General features: G+C 42.0%; 2 protein-coding genes across 2 annotated transcripts in view; both read left to right on the forward strand.

Moving 5' to 3' along the window:
* LOC311107032 (beta/gamma crystallin domain-containing protein 2-like) overlaps window positions 1–3,492 on the forward strand; it is a gene marked incomplete at its 5' end in the record, with an annotated part of 46,925 nt that extends 43,433 nt beyond the window's left edge. The window contains one exon of the mRNA XM_084149486.1: window positions 2,465–3,492. Within this exon, the coding sequence (XP_084005612.1) occupies window positions 2,465–2,553 (89 nt within the window). The 3' untranslated portion in view covers window positions 2,554–3,492. The remainder of the gene's footprint in view (window positions 1–2,464) is intronic.
* A 3,228-nt stretch (window positions 3,493–6,720) lies between these two features.
* Window positions 6,721–19,478, forward strand: anxa14 (annexin A14). Its single transcript, XM_084155853.1, has 13 exons — window positions 6,721–6,804; window positions 9,022–9,061; window positions 9,569–9,665; window positions 9,811–9,899; window positions 10,043–10,156; window positions 14,204–14,294; window positions 14,486–14,565; window positions 14,769–14,807; window positions 14,908–14,998; window positions 15,217–15,312; window positions 17,168–17,223; window positions 17,343–17,450; window positions 18,919–19,478. The coding sequence occupies exons 2-13, from the start codon at window positions 9,035–9,037 to the stop codon at window positions 18,976–18,978; spliced, it is 948 nt and encodes a 315-aa protein (XP_084011979.1). The 5' UTR covers window positions 6,721–6,804; window positions 9,022–9,034; the 3' UTR covers window positions 18,979–19,478.
* The last annotated feature ends 245 nt before the right edge of the window (window positions 19,479–19,723 follow it).

A 19,723-nucleotide genomic window follows, 5' to 3' on the forward strand; every position in this document is an offset into this window, starting at 1 on the left:
TACAATAAGAAGCGTTTTAGATCTGTGTTTACAAAACTCAGCAAAATATTTTTTCTGCCTTTTATCTTTCCTTTTCTTGAGTGAAAAACTCAAACGCGACTCCTGTGGCATATGGTTTACATCGTTTTCATGCTCATCAAACCATTCAACAATTGACCACTTCTGCCCTGTGGATGGGGGCATTGTCATCCAATGGGGGCATAGCTATGGTAGCCAAAATAATGGCCTACCCAGCATTTTTATACATGACCCTAAACATGAGGGGATGTTAATTTCTTAACTCAGGAACAACACCTTTGTGGAAGCACCTGCTTTCAATAGAGTACATTCGGAAAGTATTCAGACCCCTTGACTTTTTCCACATTTTGTTACGTTACAGCCTTATTCTAAAATGGATTCAATAAATACAAATTCTTATCAATCGACACACAAACAGGATTTTAGAAATGTTTGCGAATTTATAAAATAAAATAAAACTGAAATACCTTATTTACATAATTATTCAGACCCTTTGCTATGAGACTCGAAATTGAGCTCAGGTGCATCCTGTTTACATTGATCATCCTTGGGATGTTTCGACAATTTGATTGGAGTCCACCTGTGGTAAATTCAATTGATTGGACATGATTTGGAAAGGCACACACCTGTCTATATAAGGTCCCACAGTTGGACAGTGCATGTCAGAGCAAAAACCAAGCCAAAGGAATTGTCCGTAGAGCTCCGAGACAGGATTGTGTCGAGGCACAGATCTGGGGAAGGGTACCAAAAAATGTCTGCAGCATTGAAGGTCCCCAAGAACACAGTGGCTTCCATCATTCATAAATGGAAGAAGTTTGGAACCACCAAGACTCTTCCTAGAGCTGGCCACCCGGCCAAACTGAGCAATCGGGGGAGAAGGTCCTTGGTCAGGGAGGTGACCAAGAACCCGATGGTCACTCTGACAGAGCTCTAGAGTTCCTCTGTGGAGATGGGAGAACCTTCCAGAAGGACAACCATCTCTGCAGCACTCCACCATTCAGGCCTTTATGGTAGAGTGGCCAGACGGAAGCCACTCCTCAGTAAAAGGCACACGACAACCCTGCTTGGAGTTGGCCAAAAGGCACCTAAAGGACTCTCAGACCATGAGAAACAAGATTCTCTGGTTTGATGAAACCAAGATTGAACTCTTTGGCCTGAATGCCAAGCGTCACATCTGGAGGACACCTGGCACCATCCCTACGGTGAAGCATGATGGTGGCAGCATCATGCTGTGGGGATGTCTTTCAGCGGCAGGGACTGGGAGACTAGTCAGGATCGAGGGAAAGATGAACGGAGCAAAGTACAGAGAGATCCTTGATGAAAACCTGCTCCAGAGCGTTCAGGACCTCAGACTGAGGCGAAGGTTCACCTTCCAACAGGACAGCAACCCTAAGCACACAGCCAAGACAACGCAGGAGTGGCTTTGGGACAAGTCTCTGAATGTCCTTGAGTGGCCCAGCCAGAGCCCAGACTTGAACCCGATCGAACATCTCAGGAGAGTCCTGAAAATAGCTGTGCAGCGACGCTAACCATCCAACCTGACAGAGCTTGAAAGGATCTGCAGAAAAGAATGGGAGAAGCTCCCCAAAAACAGGTATGCCAAGCTTATGGCTTCATACCCAAGAATTCTCAAGGCTATAATTTACATACTTATGTAAATATGATATTTCAGTTTTTAATTTTTTATACATTAACAAAAATGTCTAAAAACGTGTTTTTGCTTTGTCATTTATGGGGTATTGTGTGTAGATTGATGAGGAAACAAAAATTATTTAATCAATTTTAGAAAAAGGCTGTAATGTAACGAAATGTGGAAAAAGTCAAGGGGTCTGAATACTTTCCGATGTAATGTGTTGGTCCCATGTTTCATTAGCTGAAATAAAAGATCCCAGAATTGTTTTCATATCACAAAAAGCTTATTTCTCTTTTTGTTCAGTGGGCTAATAACTCGCTAACTAGCATAGAATATCAAGAAATGTGCACACGCACTAATCTGAAAAGCACATTCACTCGCGGGTGATTGAAAGACCGCTCGTGGGCTACCCCCACCAATAGAATTCTACTCCGTTGCGCTCTGGCTCTGCCTACAACAAAATCACGGACTCAATCTTGCAAAGTTAGATTTGTTTTTGTTTGTTGCTTTGAAAAAGGGCTGATATACTAATTGGGTGAACTCAGTGTTCAGTCTCTTGTGTCTCTGCATGGTCTTTCTTCTCCGCTGCAGTCCTGGAGGAGGTGCACGGCAGCTTAGAGGGAACATTGCTGCCCCCCCCCACTTATTTATTTGGACAGGGGATTGATCAGGGATGTGATGGGCACAACATATATAGGAAATAAAGGCTACTGATAAGATATAGATGTAATAAGTAGGCATTGTTGATATAAAATAATCACATCACTTATTGATAAGCATGCTATAAATTAATGATATAATTGTATCTCTCAGGTGGCAAGCAGTACGACAGAGACCATGTGGTGATTTTACCAGAGAGTGAGGAGAGGCCTTGCCAACAGTGGGAGCTGGAGCTGCTATAACCTTCCAATAACCTTCCCACACCCTTCACCCGCTCCTCCAATACAATACGTTGCAATATCCCCAACCCCTCAGAACTCCTGCTTGGCCTTTAGGAAGCACCACAGACTTAACCTTGTGTCATCATCAGGCACTGTCAATATGATCTGAGAACATCTTCATTGCAGTTAAAGGGTTTTTATTTAATTCAGTGAAATTCCATTATCATTTTTTGCCTTGATGTGAGGACCGCAGCATACGAACGACTGAACAATAAACAACCAGTGCCTTTTGAATCAACTGGAGAGGATGTGAAGGGTAATGATCCCCGCCCCCCTCCTTAAATATGTATATTTGGATTATTCTATTTACAGACATTCTACTCTCTCAGATTCTTCCTTGACTTGGATGGTATGACCCGGCTTACCCACACACAGTAGTGGACTGAACCATTCACTTGAACTCACCAATGATTACTTCTACTATATGGTACATTATCTGTGGCTACAAGCAGTATATTTAAGATGGATTCATAAAGGAAGCCAAATATATGCACATTATTTTCTGAATTGACTTAGTCAAACAAAATACCAAAAAAAACGATTTCATGTACTACGTTTTGGGAAAACATTGGATGAGAAGTGTATTCTTTATGCAGTATAATACATACACAATACATATAACAATGTATGATGACATGCAATGACCCTGTGGGCTTTTATGGAATTACTCTCGAATGCTAGTCTATGTTCTTTAAGGTGGTGTTTCTATTTCACTATGGTATTACTACTGTAGTTGCATAGATATTAATCATACATTGCCAATCACTGTCAACATACAGGTTACTTTATTTGTTTTATAACACCAAATGCCTTGCTTCTCTGTGCACTCTTTGATACCAAAAATATGTGAATGGTTTTAAAATATCAAATATAAATATTAAATAAAACGTATCAATTGTTAAAATGTGTTAATCTAAAATGTCTTCTTTCATAGATCTTTAATTATAGATAAGTTACAGTATACTGTCATGTATTCCTTGGAGACAGAACATCTGGGTCATCCTGTGCTTTCACATGTTATTATAATGCAGATAGGTCAGAGGTGAGCAGTGGTACTGTCTGTCTGACTATCATCTAGATTGGCTATCAGTATTCACACAGACATAATCTAGAAACACTGAGGAAGCTGTTCTGAATACCATGGTGATGTGCGTACAAGATACAGGACTGTAAAGAGTGAGACAAGACAACTGATAGTATAGTATGTGGCCTACTCAGTACAGAACATACTACAGTGCCTTGCAAAACTATTCATCCCCCTTGGCGTTTTTCCTATTTTGTTGCATTACAACCTATAATTTAAATCGATTTTTATTTGGATTTCATGTAATGGACATAAACAAAATAGTCCAAATTGCTGAAGTGAAATGAAAAAAATAACTTATTTCAAAAAATTCAAAAAAATAAATAACGGAAAAGTGGTGCGTGCATATGTATTCACCCCCTTTGCTATGAAGCCCCTAAAAAGATCTGATGCAACCAATTACATAATTAGTTAGATTGCACACAGGTGAACTTTATTTAAGTGTCACATGATCTGTCACATGATCTCAGTATATATACACCTGTTCTGAAAGGCCCCAGAGTCTGCAACACCACTAAGCAAGGGGCACCCCCAAGCAAGCGGCCCCATGAAGACCAAGGAGCTCTCCAAACAGGTCAGGGACAAAGTTGTGGAGAAGTACAGATCAGGGTTGGGTTATAAAAAAATATCAGAAACTGAACATCCCACGGAGCACCACTAAATCCATTATTAAAAAATTGAAAGAATATGGCACCACAACAAACCTGCCAAGAGAGGGCCGCCCACCAAATCTCATGGACCAGGCAAAGAGGGCATTAATCAGAGAGGCAACAAAGAGACCAAAGATAACCATGAAGGAGCTGCAAAGCTCCACAGTAGCGATTGGAGTATCTGTCCATAGGACCACATTAAGCCGTACACTCCACAGAGCTGGGCTTTACGGAAGAGTGGCCAGAAAAAAGCCATTACTTAAAGAAAGAAATAAGCAAACACGTTTGGTGTTTGCCAAAAGGCAGGTGGGAGAATCCCCAAACATATGGAAGAAGGTACTCTGGTCAGATGAGACTAAAATTGAGCTTTTTGGCCATCAAGGAAAACGCTATGTCTGGCGCAAACCCAACACCTCTCATCACCCCGAGAACACCATCATGCTGTGGGGATGTTTTTCATCGGCAGGGACTGGGTAACTGGTCAGAATTGAAGGAATGATGGATGGCGCTAAGTACAGGGAAATTCTTGAGGGAAACCTGTTTCAGTCTTCCAGAGATTTGAGACTGGGACGGAGGTTCACCTTCCAGTAGGACAATGACCCTAAGCATACTGCTAAAGCAACACTCGAGTGGTTTAAGGGGAAACATTTAAATGTCTTGGAATGGCCTAGTCAAAGCCCAGACCTCAATCCAATTGAGAATCTGTGGTATGACTTAAAGATTGCTGTACACCAGCGGAACCCATCCAACTTGAAGGAGCTGGAGCAGTGGAACCATGTCGTCCAAAAAGTTGTACTTTTGAATCATCTGTCCATAGAACGTTCTTCCAAGAGTCTTGATGATCATCCAGGTGCTTTTTGGCAAACTTGAATCAACTTTTTGGACGAGATGGATCGAGATGGGTCCCATTGTGCCTGGCGAAAACCAAACACTGCATTCCACAGTAAGAACATCATACCAAAGGTCAAGCATGGTGGTGGTGGTGTGATGGTTTGGGGATGCTTTGGTGGTGGTGGTATGATGGTTTGGGGATGCTTTGCTGCCTCAGGACCTGGACGACTTGTCTCAATAGAAGGAACCATGAATTCTGCTCAGTATCAGAGAATTCTACAGGAGAATGTCAAACCATCCGTCTGTGAGCTGAAGCTGAAGCGCAGCTGGGTCATGCAGCAAGACAATGATCCAAAACACACAATCAAGTCTACATGAAAATTGCTAATGGCCTAGTCAAAGTCCAGACATAATCCCAATTGAGATGTTGTGGCAGGACTTGAAACGAGCAGATCATGCTTGAAAACCCACACGTCACTGAGTTAAAGCAGTTCCTCCACAGCGACGTGTGAGACTGATCAACAACTACAGGAAGCATTTGGTTGGAGTCATTGCAGCTAAAGGTGGCACAACCAGTTATTGAGTGTAAGGGGGCAATTACTTTTTCACACAGGGGAATTGGGTGTTGCATAACATTGTTTATGAAATAAATATGTAATTGTTGTGTTATTTGTTCACTTATGTTCCCTTTATCTAATATTAGGTTATGGTTGAAGATCTGATAACATTCAGTATCACAAATATGCAAAAGTAGAGAAAATTTGAAAGGGGGCAAATACTTTTTCATTGCACTGTATATGTAAATATTGCCAAAACAAAATAGTTTTAGGACTGAGTCAAGTGGAAATACATAGAGAAGTAGAATGTTTTATCTCTCTCTCTCTCTCTCTCTCTCTCTCTCTCTCTCTCTCTCTCTCTCTCTCTCTGTGTAATGTTAAACTGGAGGAACAAGATCAGAGCTGTTGAATGGATATCTGATCTTAGGGGTTTTCACAGTCTGGGGTGTTGAATGGCTCCTTTGTTGGACTCCCTCCATTCTTAACGTTAAGGTTTCAGTCCCTCTTGTTTCAGTCAAAACGGGTCATTTCGTTTCTGTGGTAAGGTTGAGGAAACCTTCCTTGCCCTGCACAAAAACTCACCCGTTTAACGTTTGCAAGAAGGAACTTACCCCGGATACTTGGATAACAGATTTGATTGAATAGACCAGGGTTTCCCAAACTCGGTGTATGTTTTGGTTTTAGCCCTAGCACTACACAGCTGATTCAAAGAGTCAACTAATCATCAAGCTTTGATCATTTGAATCAGCTGTGTAGTGTTAGGCCAAAAACCAAAACGTGCACCTCTTTGGGTACCGAGGATCGAGTTTGGGAAACACTGGAATAGACCAGATAGTCCAGATGCCTCCTTAGCTAGGAATGTTAGACATTTCCTAGTTATCTACGCGAGTTGCCGTAGTTATCTGATGGACCAATGGCAATGACCTAAGCATGGGTCCTGAGCTCTCATAGGTTCAAAAATAAGATTTTCACAAGAGGAATCTGAGTGAAAGAGAGTGAGGCGGGTGCAGTAAGGGCAGTTTAGTTGTTGTAAGGGCAGTTTAGCTACTTGCTCACCTTTCGTTCTGACCACAGGTTTTCTTTGTCACAGGTAGGAACTATTACTATCATTATTTGTCTGACAGCTCTTTTGAGAAAGGATTGTAGCTTATAGTGTGTATATTAGTGTCCATATTATCATATTACTGATTGTGAGTGACTTTAGAGTGGTTTCTGTCTTTTGGGCAGGCAACCTTTATGAATTTCAGAATGTTATGTTGTGGGCTAAGTTCAAGTTCAAGTTATATTGTCACATACACAAGTACAGTGAAATGCTTAACTTGCAAGCTCTACCCAACAGTGCAGTAATCAATATCAAAATAGTATAACTTATAAATAATACATATAAAGAAAACCCAAGAAATAGGACATTGGTTACACATAGTTAACGCATTTATAGCGCCTTCTACACTATAAGGCATTTTTTGACTTAATAAACCTTAATTACAGGTTTTGATTCTGTAAAACACCCTTCTGTAAAGGCTATCAATGCATTTAAATGCATTTAACAAAATCTTGTTACTTATGATACAGTGGGGAAAAAAAGTATTTAGTCAGCCACCAACTGTGCAAGTGTTCCCACTTAAAAAGATGAGAGAGGCCTGTAATTTTCGTCATAGGTACACGTCAACTATGACAGACAAAATGAGGGAAAAAAATCCAGGAAATCACATTATAGGATTTTTTATGAATTTATTTGCAAATTATGGTGGAAAATAAGTATTTGGTCAATAACAAACGTTTCTCAATACTTTGTTATATACCCTTTGTTGGCAATGACACAGGTCAAACGTTTTCTGTAAGTCTTCACAAGGTTTTCACACACTGTTGCTGGTATTTTGGCCCATTCCTCCATGCAGATCTAATCTAGAGCAGTGATGTTTTGGGGCTGTCGCTGGGCAACACGGACTTTCAACTCCCTCCAAAGATGTTCTATGGGGTTGAGATCTGGAGACTGGCTAGGCCACTCCAGGACCTTGAAATGCTTCTTACGAAGCCACTCCTTCGTTGCCCGGGCAGTGTGTTTGGGATCATTGTCATGCTGAAAGACCCAGCCACGTTTCATCTTCAATGCCCTTGCTGATGGAAGGAGGTTTTCACTCAAAATCTCACGATACATGGCCCCATTCATTCTTTCCTTTACACGGATCAGTCGTCCTGGTCCCTTTGCAGAAAAACAGCCCCAAAGCATGATGTTTCCACCCCCATGCATCACAGTAGGTATGGTGTTCTTTGGATGCAACTCAGCATTCTTTGTCCTCCAAACATGACGAGTTGAGTTTTTACCAAAAAGTTCTATTTTGGTTTCATCTGACCATATGACATTCTCCCAATCCTCTTCTGGATCATCCAAATGCACTCTAGCAAACTTCAGACGGGCCTGGACATGTACTGGCTTAAGCAGGGGGACACGTCTCGCACAGCAGGATTTGAGTCCCTGGTGGCGTAGTGTGTTACTGATGGTAGGCTTTGTTACTTTGGTCCCAGCTCTCTGCAGGTCATTCACTAGGTCCCCCCGTGTGGTTCTGGGATTTTTGCTCACCATTCTTGTGATCATTTTGACCCCACGGGGTGAGATCTTGCGTGGAGCCCCAGATCGAGGGAGATTATCAGTGTCTTGTATGTCTTCCTTTTCCTAATAATTGCTCCCACAGTTGATTTCTTCAAACCAAGCTGCTTACCTATTGCAGATTCAGTCTTCCCAGCCTGGTGCAGGTCTACAATTTTGTTTCTGGTGTCCTTTGACAGCTCTTTGGTCTTGGCCATAGTGGAGTTTGGAGTGTGACTGTTTGAGGTTGTGGACAGGTGTCTTTTATACTGATAACAAGTTCAAACAGGTGCCATTAATACAGGTAACGAGTGGAGGACAGAGGAGCCTCTTAAAGAAGAAGTTACAGGTCTGTGAGAGCCAGAAATCTTGCTTGTTTGTAGGTGACCAAATACTTATTTTCCACCATAATTTGCAAATAAATTCATTAAAAATCCTACAATGTGATTTTCTGGATATTTTTTTCTCAATTTGTCTGTCATAGTTGACGTGTATCTATGATGAAAATTACAGGCCTCCCTCATCTTTTTAAGTGGGAGAACTTGCACAATTGGTGGCTGACTAAATACATTTTTTCCCCACTGTAGGTCATGACTGCTTTTGTGATAAAATCTGAGTTTTTAACGACGACACATTCCATCATTCCTCACGTGTATTCATTCATGCATAAAACAATGGTGGAGTTGTATTAAATGGTCTTTCTTGTTTCCTCTTTTGCAGGTGAAATTCAGACATGGACATTGAGTACTTGCCTTCATATGTGAGTGTTAGGAACCTCTGTCCCCTTTGTCTATCAATCTTTCATCTCGTTATCTTAGTTTCGTCAGTGTTTCTTCACCCTACCTGTCCTACCGCCTCTTTTTCCTGCACTATGGATGACAATTGTATGTTTAAAATTCTTAAAATTCTCAGTTGTGAAATGGAAGAGTGTGAAACCTTTAGGATAATGCCTGCCAGGCAAAATGCACATTTGTCAGTTTCACTCCCCTCCCTCTCCCTCACAGTCCTCATCTTGTCACTGTTTTACTGAGCTCTCTCTCCCTCCCATTTCTCACTCCCCCCTCATCTGTCTCCTTGTCCTCCCACTTAACTTTCTTCACTCTCCCCATTTCTTCCCCCTCTTCCTTTTTTCCCCCCTTCCAATGCCTTTTCTCTATCTTTACCCTACCCCTCTCCCTGTCCATTTCCCCTATTGTCGCCCTCCATCCTCTCCTCCATTGGCCTTGCCCTTCGTCTCTTCCTCATTCTTTCACTGGTCCTCTCCTAGAAGATGTCCTGGGGTACCTTGGGTACTATAAGGCCCTTCCCTTACTTCCATGCTAAGAGAGATGCTCTGGACATTCAGGCTGCCCTGGAACAGAAAGGTACAGCCTCAGTCATCAGAACTCATAATGATTCAAGTATATGTGCTTCAATGCTAATTTTGTTCTACCCTTGGGTATTAAAAATTATTTGCATTGTTTTATTTAATACATTCTTAACAAGATATCGTTTCTGGTCTCATTACAGATGCAGTTACTCTGATAAAAATCCTGACCAACCGCAACAATGCTCAAAGACAAATCATCGCTCAGACCTTCAAAACCATCACAGAGAAGGTAACTAGTAACTACAATACTGGGACCAGGTTACCCACTTCAAATCCTAACCTCAACCATTACAGGTAAAAATTCCAAACTGACCATAGTTCAGTGTCTGGAGTCAACATGCCCACTGACTATGTGTTGTCCCCCTGATCCAGGAGCTGTCCTCTGGGCTGAAGAAGGCCCTGTCTGGGGAGTTGGAGAATTTGCTGTTGGCCTTGGTGATGACCCCACTGCAGTTCGATGCTTACCGTCTGAGACAATCCATGGAGGTGAGGGATGGTGGGAGAGAGGGGGACAGGAGAAAGAGGGAGGAAGGGAGGGGATAGAGAGATACTTTTTATATTTCAAAAATACCTTTATTGGCCCAATAATTTGCATCACTTTAGTACACTCTTTACTACATTGTAACAGTACTAAACAGTTAAAACCAAGCCACCCTTCCTCGTCCACTGCACACAGAACCCCAAACCTCTACAAGGTTCCCCAGATGGTTCATCAGCCCACAGTAAGCATGATCCAGTGTCAGCCGAGCCCGCCCCAGCAGCATAGCTCTGGGGTCCATACACCCCACCCCCTGCATCTCATGCTTCTTGTTCTTCCACACTGCCATTTTTGCCTGCCCGAACAGGTAGTTTACTAGGCAGTCCCTTCGCCTCTTAGCCACGCTAAACCTAGGCCCTCCAACATATACAGTACCAGTCAAAAGTTTGGACACACCTACTCATTCAAGGGTTTTCCTTTCTTTTTATTATTTTCTACATTGTAGAATAATAGTGAAGACATCAAAACTATGAAATAACACATATGGAATCATGTAGCCAAAAAAGGGTTAAACAAATCAAAATATATTTGAGATTCTTCAAATAGACACCCTTTGCCTTGATGACAGCTTTGCACACTTTTGGCATTCTCTCAACCATCTTCACCTGGAATGCTTTTTCAACAGTCTTGAAGGAGTTCCCACATATGCTGAGCACTTGTTGGCTGCTTTTCCTTCACTCTGCGGTCTGACTCATCCCAAACCATCTCAATTTGGTTGAGGTCGGGGGATTGTGGAGGCCAGGTCATCTGATGCAGCACTCCATCACTCTCCTTCTTGGTAAAATAGCCCTTACACAGCCTGGAGGTGTGTTGGGTCATTGTCCTGTTGAAAAACAAATGATAGTCCCACTAAGCCCAAACCAGATAGGATGGCGTATCGCTGCAGAATGCTGTGGTAGCCATGCTGGTTAACTGTGCCTTGAATTCTAAATAAATCACAGTGTCACTAGCAAAGCACTCCCACACCATAACACCTCCTCCTTCATGCTTTACGGTGGGAAATACACATGCGGAGATCATCCGTTCACCCACACCGCGTCTCACAAAGACATGGCGGTTGGAACCAAAAATCTCCAATTTGGACTCCAGACCAAAGGACACATTTCCACCGGTCTAATGTCCATTGCTCGTGTTTCTTGGCCCAAGGAAGTCTCTTCTTATTATTGGTGTCCTTTAGTAGTGGTTTCTTTGCAGCAATTTGATCCTTAAGGCCTAATTCACACAGTCTCCTCTGAACAGTTGATGTTGAGATGTGTCTGTTACTTGAACTCTGTGAAGTGTTTATTTGGGCTGCAATCTGAGGCTGGTAACTCTAATGAACTTATCCTCTGCAGCAGAGGTAACTCTGGGTCTTCCATTCCTGTGGCGGTCCTCATGAGAGCCAGTTTCATCATAGCGCTTGATGGTCTTTGCGACTGCACTTGAAGAAACTTTCAAAGTTCTTGACATTTTCCGTATTGACTGACCTTCATGTCTTAAAGTAATGATGGACTGTCGTTTCTCTTTGCTTATTTGAGCTGTTCTTTTAACAAGGCACACCTGTTAATTGAAATGCATTCCAGTTGACTACCTCATGAAGCTGGTTGAGAGAATGCCAAGAGTGTGCAAAGCTGTCATCAAGGCAAAGGGTGGCCAAAAAAATATATATATATATAATTGTTTAACACTTTTTTGGTTACTACATGATTCCATATGTGTTGTTTCATAGTTTTGATGTCTTCACTATTATTCTACTATGCAGAAAATAGTAAAAATAAAGAAAAACCCTGGAATGAGTAGGTGTCCAAACTTTTGACTGGTACTGTAGGTCCCATGTCAGCCCCAACCCTAGCCCTGTACACCACCGCCCCCAGGACAGAAAACAGCCCTGTCAGCCTGGAACAAAAGAAAAACAGATGCTGCACTGTCTCCTCCTCCCCACAGAACAAACACCCCCTCCTCACTGGTGGATCAAGGTGCGACACATATCTGTTTGTGGCGATAGCCCGTGAATAATCCTCCACTGTAGATCAGCAGTACACTTCTCTATGGGAGTCTTATACAGGGAGCGCCAACATCCTCTCAGAGAAGGGACCGGTTGCAAACCCCCGGCCACCCCGTTGCTCTCAGCCCATGCAGATTGTCTTTCTGATCCACATTGACAGCCACCATATACAAAGCCTGTTTGCTGGTTGTACAAAAGCCCCCCAGCTCCGGAGTCCTGAACAATAAAATAATCTCCTCACCCTGCTGGTGTTCCCCTGCAGCAGCAGCTGGGAAAAAAGGAGGTAGATGGTAAAAGGAGCTAGATCAGTGTCATTCATGGTTAAACAGCCCAGTCTCTGCCTGTTTCCCAGCAGCTCTCTGAAGGAGCCCGGTAGTGCAGCATGGAACCCCTCCACCACCTGCTGCAGCAGCCTGGATTACTTAATGGAGGAAGCCTCTGTCATGTCACTGGCAGATTTCCACTCAGCCTTCTCTCTCAGATCACCTAACTTAGTGAACCCCGCTCTCACAAGTCTGGCTCGCAAGCTCACAGAAGTCAGCACTCTGGACTGGATGAGTTGGTTGTGGAAGAGTGGCTCCTCCATTATCCATGCTCCTGGCCATGAAACATCTCTGTAAACAGTTAAGAGTCTCGTTCCACGCCCAAAGCACAGTGCGGTAGAACGGAGTAAGGGTTGACATATCGGCCTGCTCCAGATCCAAAAGGAACAAGTGCCTGTCATATCCAAGGCCCCTCCCTTCCTTGGAATAGCCCATGCTGTGTCTCTCCAGCACACCCCCTGCTGGTTCAAAAGTCTCTGCACAGCTTGTAGGTGGAAAGCTGTGACTCTGGACCCAATGTCCACCAGCCCTTGTCCCCCTTATGCATGTCCAGTGTCGACCAGACCAAAAAAAGGTCCACAAGTAACTTTTGCAGATGCTTGACGAGACTCTGTGGGGGGTCCAACACCATCAGCCAGTGCCAGAGCATTGAAGCGGCCAAGTTGTTAGTGAAAGCACCGTTCCCCTAAAATACTTCTAAATAGTTAGTTAAATAGTTTAACCAAATAGCTACCCGGACTATCTGTATTGACCCTTTTTGCACCTCTTTTGACTCATCACATACGCTGTTGCTACTGTTTGTCTACCCTGTTGCCTAGTCACTTTATCCCAACCTATACCTCAATCACCTCATACCCCTGTACATCGACTCAGTACTTACCCCGTGTATATAGCCAAGTTATCGTTACTCATTGTGTATTTATTCCTTATGTTATTATTTTTTCTATTATTTCTCTATTTTTCTCTCTGCATTGTTTGGCCCATCAGTAAGCATTTCACTGTTACTCTACACCTGCTGTTTACGAAGCATGTGACAAATAACATTTAATTTGATGATTTTATTTGATCAGTGGCAACAACCCCCACCATTTAGACAACTTAGCAGCAACATTGTCCACCAGCCCCTCCTAGTTTCTCTCCTGAAATTCTGAGGTCCCCAAGAACACCCCTAGGAACTTCATCCCTACTCTGCCCCACTGTAGCCCCCCAGTAAATCTAGGACATCCTGCTCTGGCCCATATCCCCATAATCAACCCTTCACTCTTCTCCCAGTTCAACTCAAACAACAATAAAGCCATGCTAACCTCCTCCACATCTCCCTCCCTCTTGACAAACAGTGTCACATCATCAGCATAAGCCAACACGAACCCCACCTACTGCCCCCAGAACTGACATCCCCTGCAGCCTCTCCCTCAGCCTACACAGCAGTGGTTATATGGCTAGACTGTAGAGCTGACACGAGAGTGGACACACCTGCCTAATCAAATATGCATGACACACTTTCAAAAGCTTTTTCTTGATCAATAGAAATGAGTCCAAGATCCTGATCATACATCCTAGTGATGTCAATGAGGGAGGGAGGGAGAGCAGGTTCATGGAACATTGAGCAGACATACTGTAAATGTACAGATGAGCAACATACAGTAATTGAAATGACAAAGTCAAATAGCTGTATTTTTTATATACAGGGCATTGGTACAGATGAGGAGGGTTTGCTAGAGATTCTGTGCACCAGGTCACCCAAGGTGCTTGCCAACATCACCTCTACCTACAAGGAGCGTAAGTTACAACAATTCAAAGATATTATAAAGACATCATTATCTAAATTGCTGCAATCACTTCATAACATCACATTGCAGAATTGCTCTTTCATCAATACAGTTCTACTGTGATATGTTCTAATGAAGTAATCACCAAAGTATTCAGAGGCCAAATAATGTCCCCATAACTTAATGTGGTGTGTGTTTTAGAGTATAATAAGGATCTAGAGACGGACCTGAAGGGTGAGACCAGTGGGGACTTTGCCAAACTCGTCGTGGCCTTACTCAAGGTGAACCTTGTCCCTCTCCCCTCCCTGACAGAAATCCTCTTCACTAACATGTTACACTTATTAGAAGAACCTCTGTAAGATTGTCCGCTAAATGACTAAATTGTACATGTACATTTTAAATAGGCAAACGATATAATTAAAAACGTTTAGAAATACTGATCTTGATCCCAGTCTCTATTCCTCTACCTCTTCACACTCAATAGAAGGAAAAGGGAGGAGGTGTGGTGCAAAGAGACACAGAGGTGCGTACAGTATAATGCACTAGTGTACTGCACCGTGTATTTGTGTGTGTGAGTTTGTGTGTTTGTGTCTGTTTAACCTTATGTGCTTGTGAATGAGCAGGCTCTCTCTGAAGCTATCAATCAGGCAAAGGCAGATCCTGGACCATGGATCACCATTCTGACGACCAGAGACTCTGAACATCTTAACCAAGGTGTGTGTGTGTGTGTGTGTGTGTGTGTGTGTGTGTGTGTGTGTGTGTGTGTGTGTGTGTGTGTGTGTGTGTGTGTGTGTGTGTGTGTGTGTGTGTGTGTGTGTGTGTGTGTGTGTGTGTGTGTGTGTGTGTGTGTGTGTGTGTGTGTGTGTGTGTGTGTGTGTGTGTGTGTGTGTGTGTGTGTGTGTGTGTGTAATATAGTTGTGTTGTGTGTGCAGTGTTCGTCAATTTGGAGAGTGAGAAGCATGAGCCAGTGGATGAAGCAATAGAGAAAGCATTCAGTGGAGATGTGAGACTTGGGCTGAAAACACTGGGTAAAACACTGGAATGTGTGTGCATGTGTCTGGGTGTGGGTGTGGGTGTGGGTGTGTGTCATGTGTTTAATGTGTACATTCAAATGTTTACATTTATCTTACATCATATGCTTACATCATTGCTAATGAAATGGATGTCCAGTGAAAACAGTTATGAGCCCACAAGCAGCAGAGCACAGAGTGCACTGTACATGCAGTAGAGGTACGGTTGAAGTCGAAAGATTACATACACTTAGGTTGGAGTTATTAAAACTCGTTTTTCAACCACTCCACAAATTTCTTGTTAGCAAACTATAGTTTTGGCAAGTCGGTTAGAACATCTACTTTGTGCATGACAGATTATTTAACTTATAATTCACTATATCACAATTCCAGTGGGTCAGACGTTTACATACATTAAGTTGACTGTGCCTTTAAACAGCTTGGAAAATTCCAGAAAAAGCTTCTGATAGGCTAATTGACATCATTTGAGTCAATTAGAGGTGTACCTGTTGATGTATTTCAAGGCCTACCTTCAAACTTAGAGCCTCTTTGCTTGACATCATGGGAAAATCTAAATAAATCAGCCAAGACCTCAGAAAAACAATTGTAGACCTCCACAAGTCTGGTTCATCCTTGGGAACAATTTCAAAACACCTGAAGGTACCACATTAATCTGTACAAACAATAGTACGCAAGTATAAACACCATAGGACCACGCAGCAGTCATACCGCTCAGGAAGGAGACGCGTTCTGTCTCCTAGAGATGAATGTACTTTGGTGCGAAAAGTGCAAATCAATCCCAGAACAACAGCAAAGGACCTTGTGAAGATGCTGGAGGAAACAGGTACAAAAGTATCTATATCCACAGTAAAACAAGTCCTATATCGACATAACCTGAAAGACCGCTCAGCAAGGAAGAAGCCACTGCTCCAAAACCGCCATAAAAAAGCCAGACTACGGTTTGCAACTGCACATGGGGACAAAGATTGTACTTTTTGGAGAAATGTCGTCTGGTCTGATTAAACAAAAATAGAACTGTTTGGCCATAATGACCATCGTTATGTTTGGAGGATAAAGGGGGTGGCTTGCAAGCCGAAGAACACCATCCCAATCGTGAAGCACGGGGGTGGCAGCATCATGCTGTGGGGGTGCTTTGCTGCAGGAGGGACTGGTGCACTTCACAAAATAGATGGCATCATGAGGAAAGAAAATTATGTGGATATATTGAAGCAACATCTCAAGACATCAGTCAGGAAGTTAAAGCTTGGTCGCAAATGGGTTTTCCAAATGGACAATGACCCCAAGCATAATTCCAAAGTTGTGGAAAAATGGCTTAAGGACAACAAAGTCAAGGTATTGGAGTGGCCATCACAAAGCCCTGACCTCAATCCTATAGAACATTTGTGGGCAGAACTGAAAAAGCGTGTGCGAGCAAGGAGGCCTACAAACCTGACTCAGTTACACCAGCTCTGTCAGGAGGAATGGGCCAAAATTCACCCAACTTATTGTGGGAAGCTTGTGGAAAGCTACCTGAAACGTTTGACCCAAGTGAAACAATTTAAAGGCAATGCTACCAAATACTAATTGAGTGTATGTAAACTTTTGACCCACTGGGAATGTGATGAAAGAAATAAAAGCTCAAATAAATCTTTCTCTCTACTATTATTCTGACATTTCACATTCTTAAAATAAAGTGGTGATCCTAACTGACCTAAGACAGGGAATTTTTACTAAGATTAAATGTCAGGAATTGTGAAAAACTGAGTTTAAATGTATTTGGCTAAGGTGTATGTAAACTTCCGTCTTCAACTGTATGTTAATATGTGCATGGACTCACACACAAAGGATCCCTAACCTTTCTCTCTGATAACAGTGCGTTGCATACAGAGCCCAAACCTCTACCTGGCTCAAAGACTCGAGACCATGAAGGTAAGCATCAACATATTCAGAACTCATGAGTCTGTCTGTCCGTCCGTCCGTCTGTCTGTCTTTGGGGTGTTTGGTTTTCCATTGTGTTTGGTTGGTAAATCTCTGTTTGTCCCCTCCAGGCAGCCATAGTCCAGGGGGTGATGGTGTCCCACAGTGAGGAGGATCTGCTGTGTGTGAGAGTTGCTTATCTCAGACAGACAGGCACCTCACTCTACACAGCCCTACAGGTCAGACACACACATATGCATGCACGGACCAAACAGACACATTTACACACACATACAATCATATGTACAGTGTATGTGTACCCAGTGGTGTAGTGGGGGCTATATGCAGGTATACCCACTTTTTTTTCATTGGGCATTGCCTATACTCACGTCTTAATCCCCACTCATGCGTATCAAAGTAGTGTAGTAGAGGTATACGCCGTATCATATATTATATTACAGGTGACTATTTTTGTACTCATCACTGCATTCTCTACCAGAAAGTTGGTTGGCCCTCTTTGATGTCACATAGGTTGATACATTGCTATGTTTTCCCACTGTACCTAACATCAAAACTAAACTTTTGACATATGAGTTACCACACCCGGTCTCAGCGATGGCTAACTTTGGAAATGTATTTGGTCTCTAATGAGTTAGATAAATAAGCTTTTAGTTTTTTTGCACCTTATTTGTGGAACAATCTTCAAAATGTTCTTAGATTTGATGTTCTGGTGCCTATAGGGCAATTCAGAAAGCTGAATTGCTGCACCTGTGTTGTTCTCCAGGATGAAGCTGATGAATAATTTCACAAAATCACAGTTGATTGTAATGCAATCATCAGGCAGTGAAGTGTAGATGGAAAGTGTGTACAGTGATATGGAACTGATTTCATGTCTTCTGTAAGATACGTCTGAAATATGTTCAATTTCATGGCATACAGACATGTTGTCATAAATCATGTCTGATGTACATTCCACTATACAACATGTTCTCACCTTGTCCATTAATTGGCCAAAGAACCCAAAACATGCACTTTTGCCATAGCCAGTTTGCAAAAGTGCAAAGACACTTTGGCCATTTAAGACGTTCCTCAATAACTATTTTTATTGTGGTCTGAGCAGGAAGTGGGGATTTATATATTGGAGAATGCTATTCAATTCTTCGTCTTCCATTGCTACCTTGCTATGTACCTTGCTACAATTTATTGAAACTTAAATAATTAAAAAGTAAGTCCAATATAGGCCTATATAGTTTGGAAATAGTAATTATGACTTTGTGGCTGTGTTAACTAGGGATGACTGTGCAACAAGGATGGTCTACCAGTCTCTTAACATCCAATTTTTGATATTGAAAATCTGAAGAAAAAAAATCACACAGGGTGCCTGTCCTTCACCGGTCTGGCCGTTTGGGAAATTTTGGGCAGAATTAGAGTATACCCACTTCTCCAGGCACCACTACACCACTGTGTGCATCCACCCACCAGATGTAATGCACATTTAGACTCCCACATGTACACACACTTATCTGTATGCCAGTAGCACACCTGTTTGAGGAATGAAAAAAAAAAGGTAATTTATTTATTTCCTGTAACAAATACAGTAGAAATGCATGTCAATTAAACTATCTACAGTATCTCAACCAAGCAGTATAACCAACAGTCTTTCAAAATTAATTAAACATTTTTAAATGTTCCAATGTTTTTCAACAGAAACAATTCAAAGGAGATCACCTACAAGCATTGCTGGCTATCTGTCGATCTGAAGACTAAAGGATTGAGTTTTGTGTACAATTTCACATTAGCTCAGCCTACACATTACTAATCACATTTTAGTATTTACAGTATACAGATGTAGGATCTTAATTTGAGGCAGTTTGCTACAGCAAGAAAATATTTCTGCAGCAACCGGAAATGTGAATTGTTATGTGGATTATAATTAATACAATATATTGTAGGGGTTGATACATGTTTGTAAGGAAAAATCATGTCTGAAATCAAGTGAAAATTACAAACTTCAGAAGCCTTTTTAAACCTCAAATACACTACAAGTTTTACATGTCCTGCATTGATCAAATTAAGATCCTACATCTGTATTGCTCTATGTCTCAGTCCTACACGGTAATACAAGAAAATAAAACGTTGTTCAATTGCTAATGCTTAAAATGACAGTAAAGTCAGTTTCTACTAATTTTTTCTATAATTGTTTGAAGTGTACTTTAATTTGAAGTGTACTTCCATACTTTTATTAAAATAAAAATTGGATTACAATCAAGTATATTTTCTACAACATTAATTCCTTCTAATCAGTGCATTTAAAAAACAAACAGACAAAAATAAGTCTAAAAGGGCAGTGGAGGCATGTTCCTAAATAAATATCTGTTTGCCCAAAGAATTGTATCCATTGGTGACTGTTTACAACAAATTCAAGTTTAAGAACAACTTGCTTCTCTCATAACGTGTCCATATGCAAAGTTTAACCTCTAACATGAAACATCAATGACTGGTGTTCCAGTAG

Source organism: Coregonus lavaretus (assembly GCF_964263955.1).
Source record: "Coregonus lavaretus genome assembly, chromosome: 3".
In the NCBI taxonomy this organism is placed as follows: Eukaryota; Metazoa; Chordata; class Actinopteri; order Salmoniformes; family Salmonidae; genus Coregonus; species Coregonus lavaretus.

Bases quoted from the DNA above. Each gene is read 5' to 3' on its own strand.
- anxa14 (XM_084155853.1), top strand. From the start codon at position 9,035: ATGGACATTGAGTACTTGCCTTCATAT. The intron at 14,295-14,485 runs GTAAGTTACAAC...TGTGTGTTTTAG, and splicing joins CACCTCTACCTACAAGGAGC to AGTATAATAAGGATCTAGAG. The intron at 17,451-18,918 runs GTCAGACACACA...GTTTTTCAACAG, and splicing joins CACTCTACACAGCCCTACAG to AAACAATTCAAAGGAGATCA.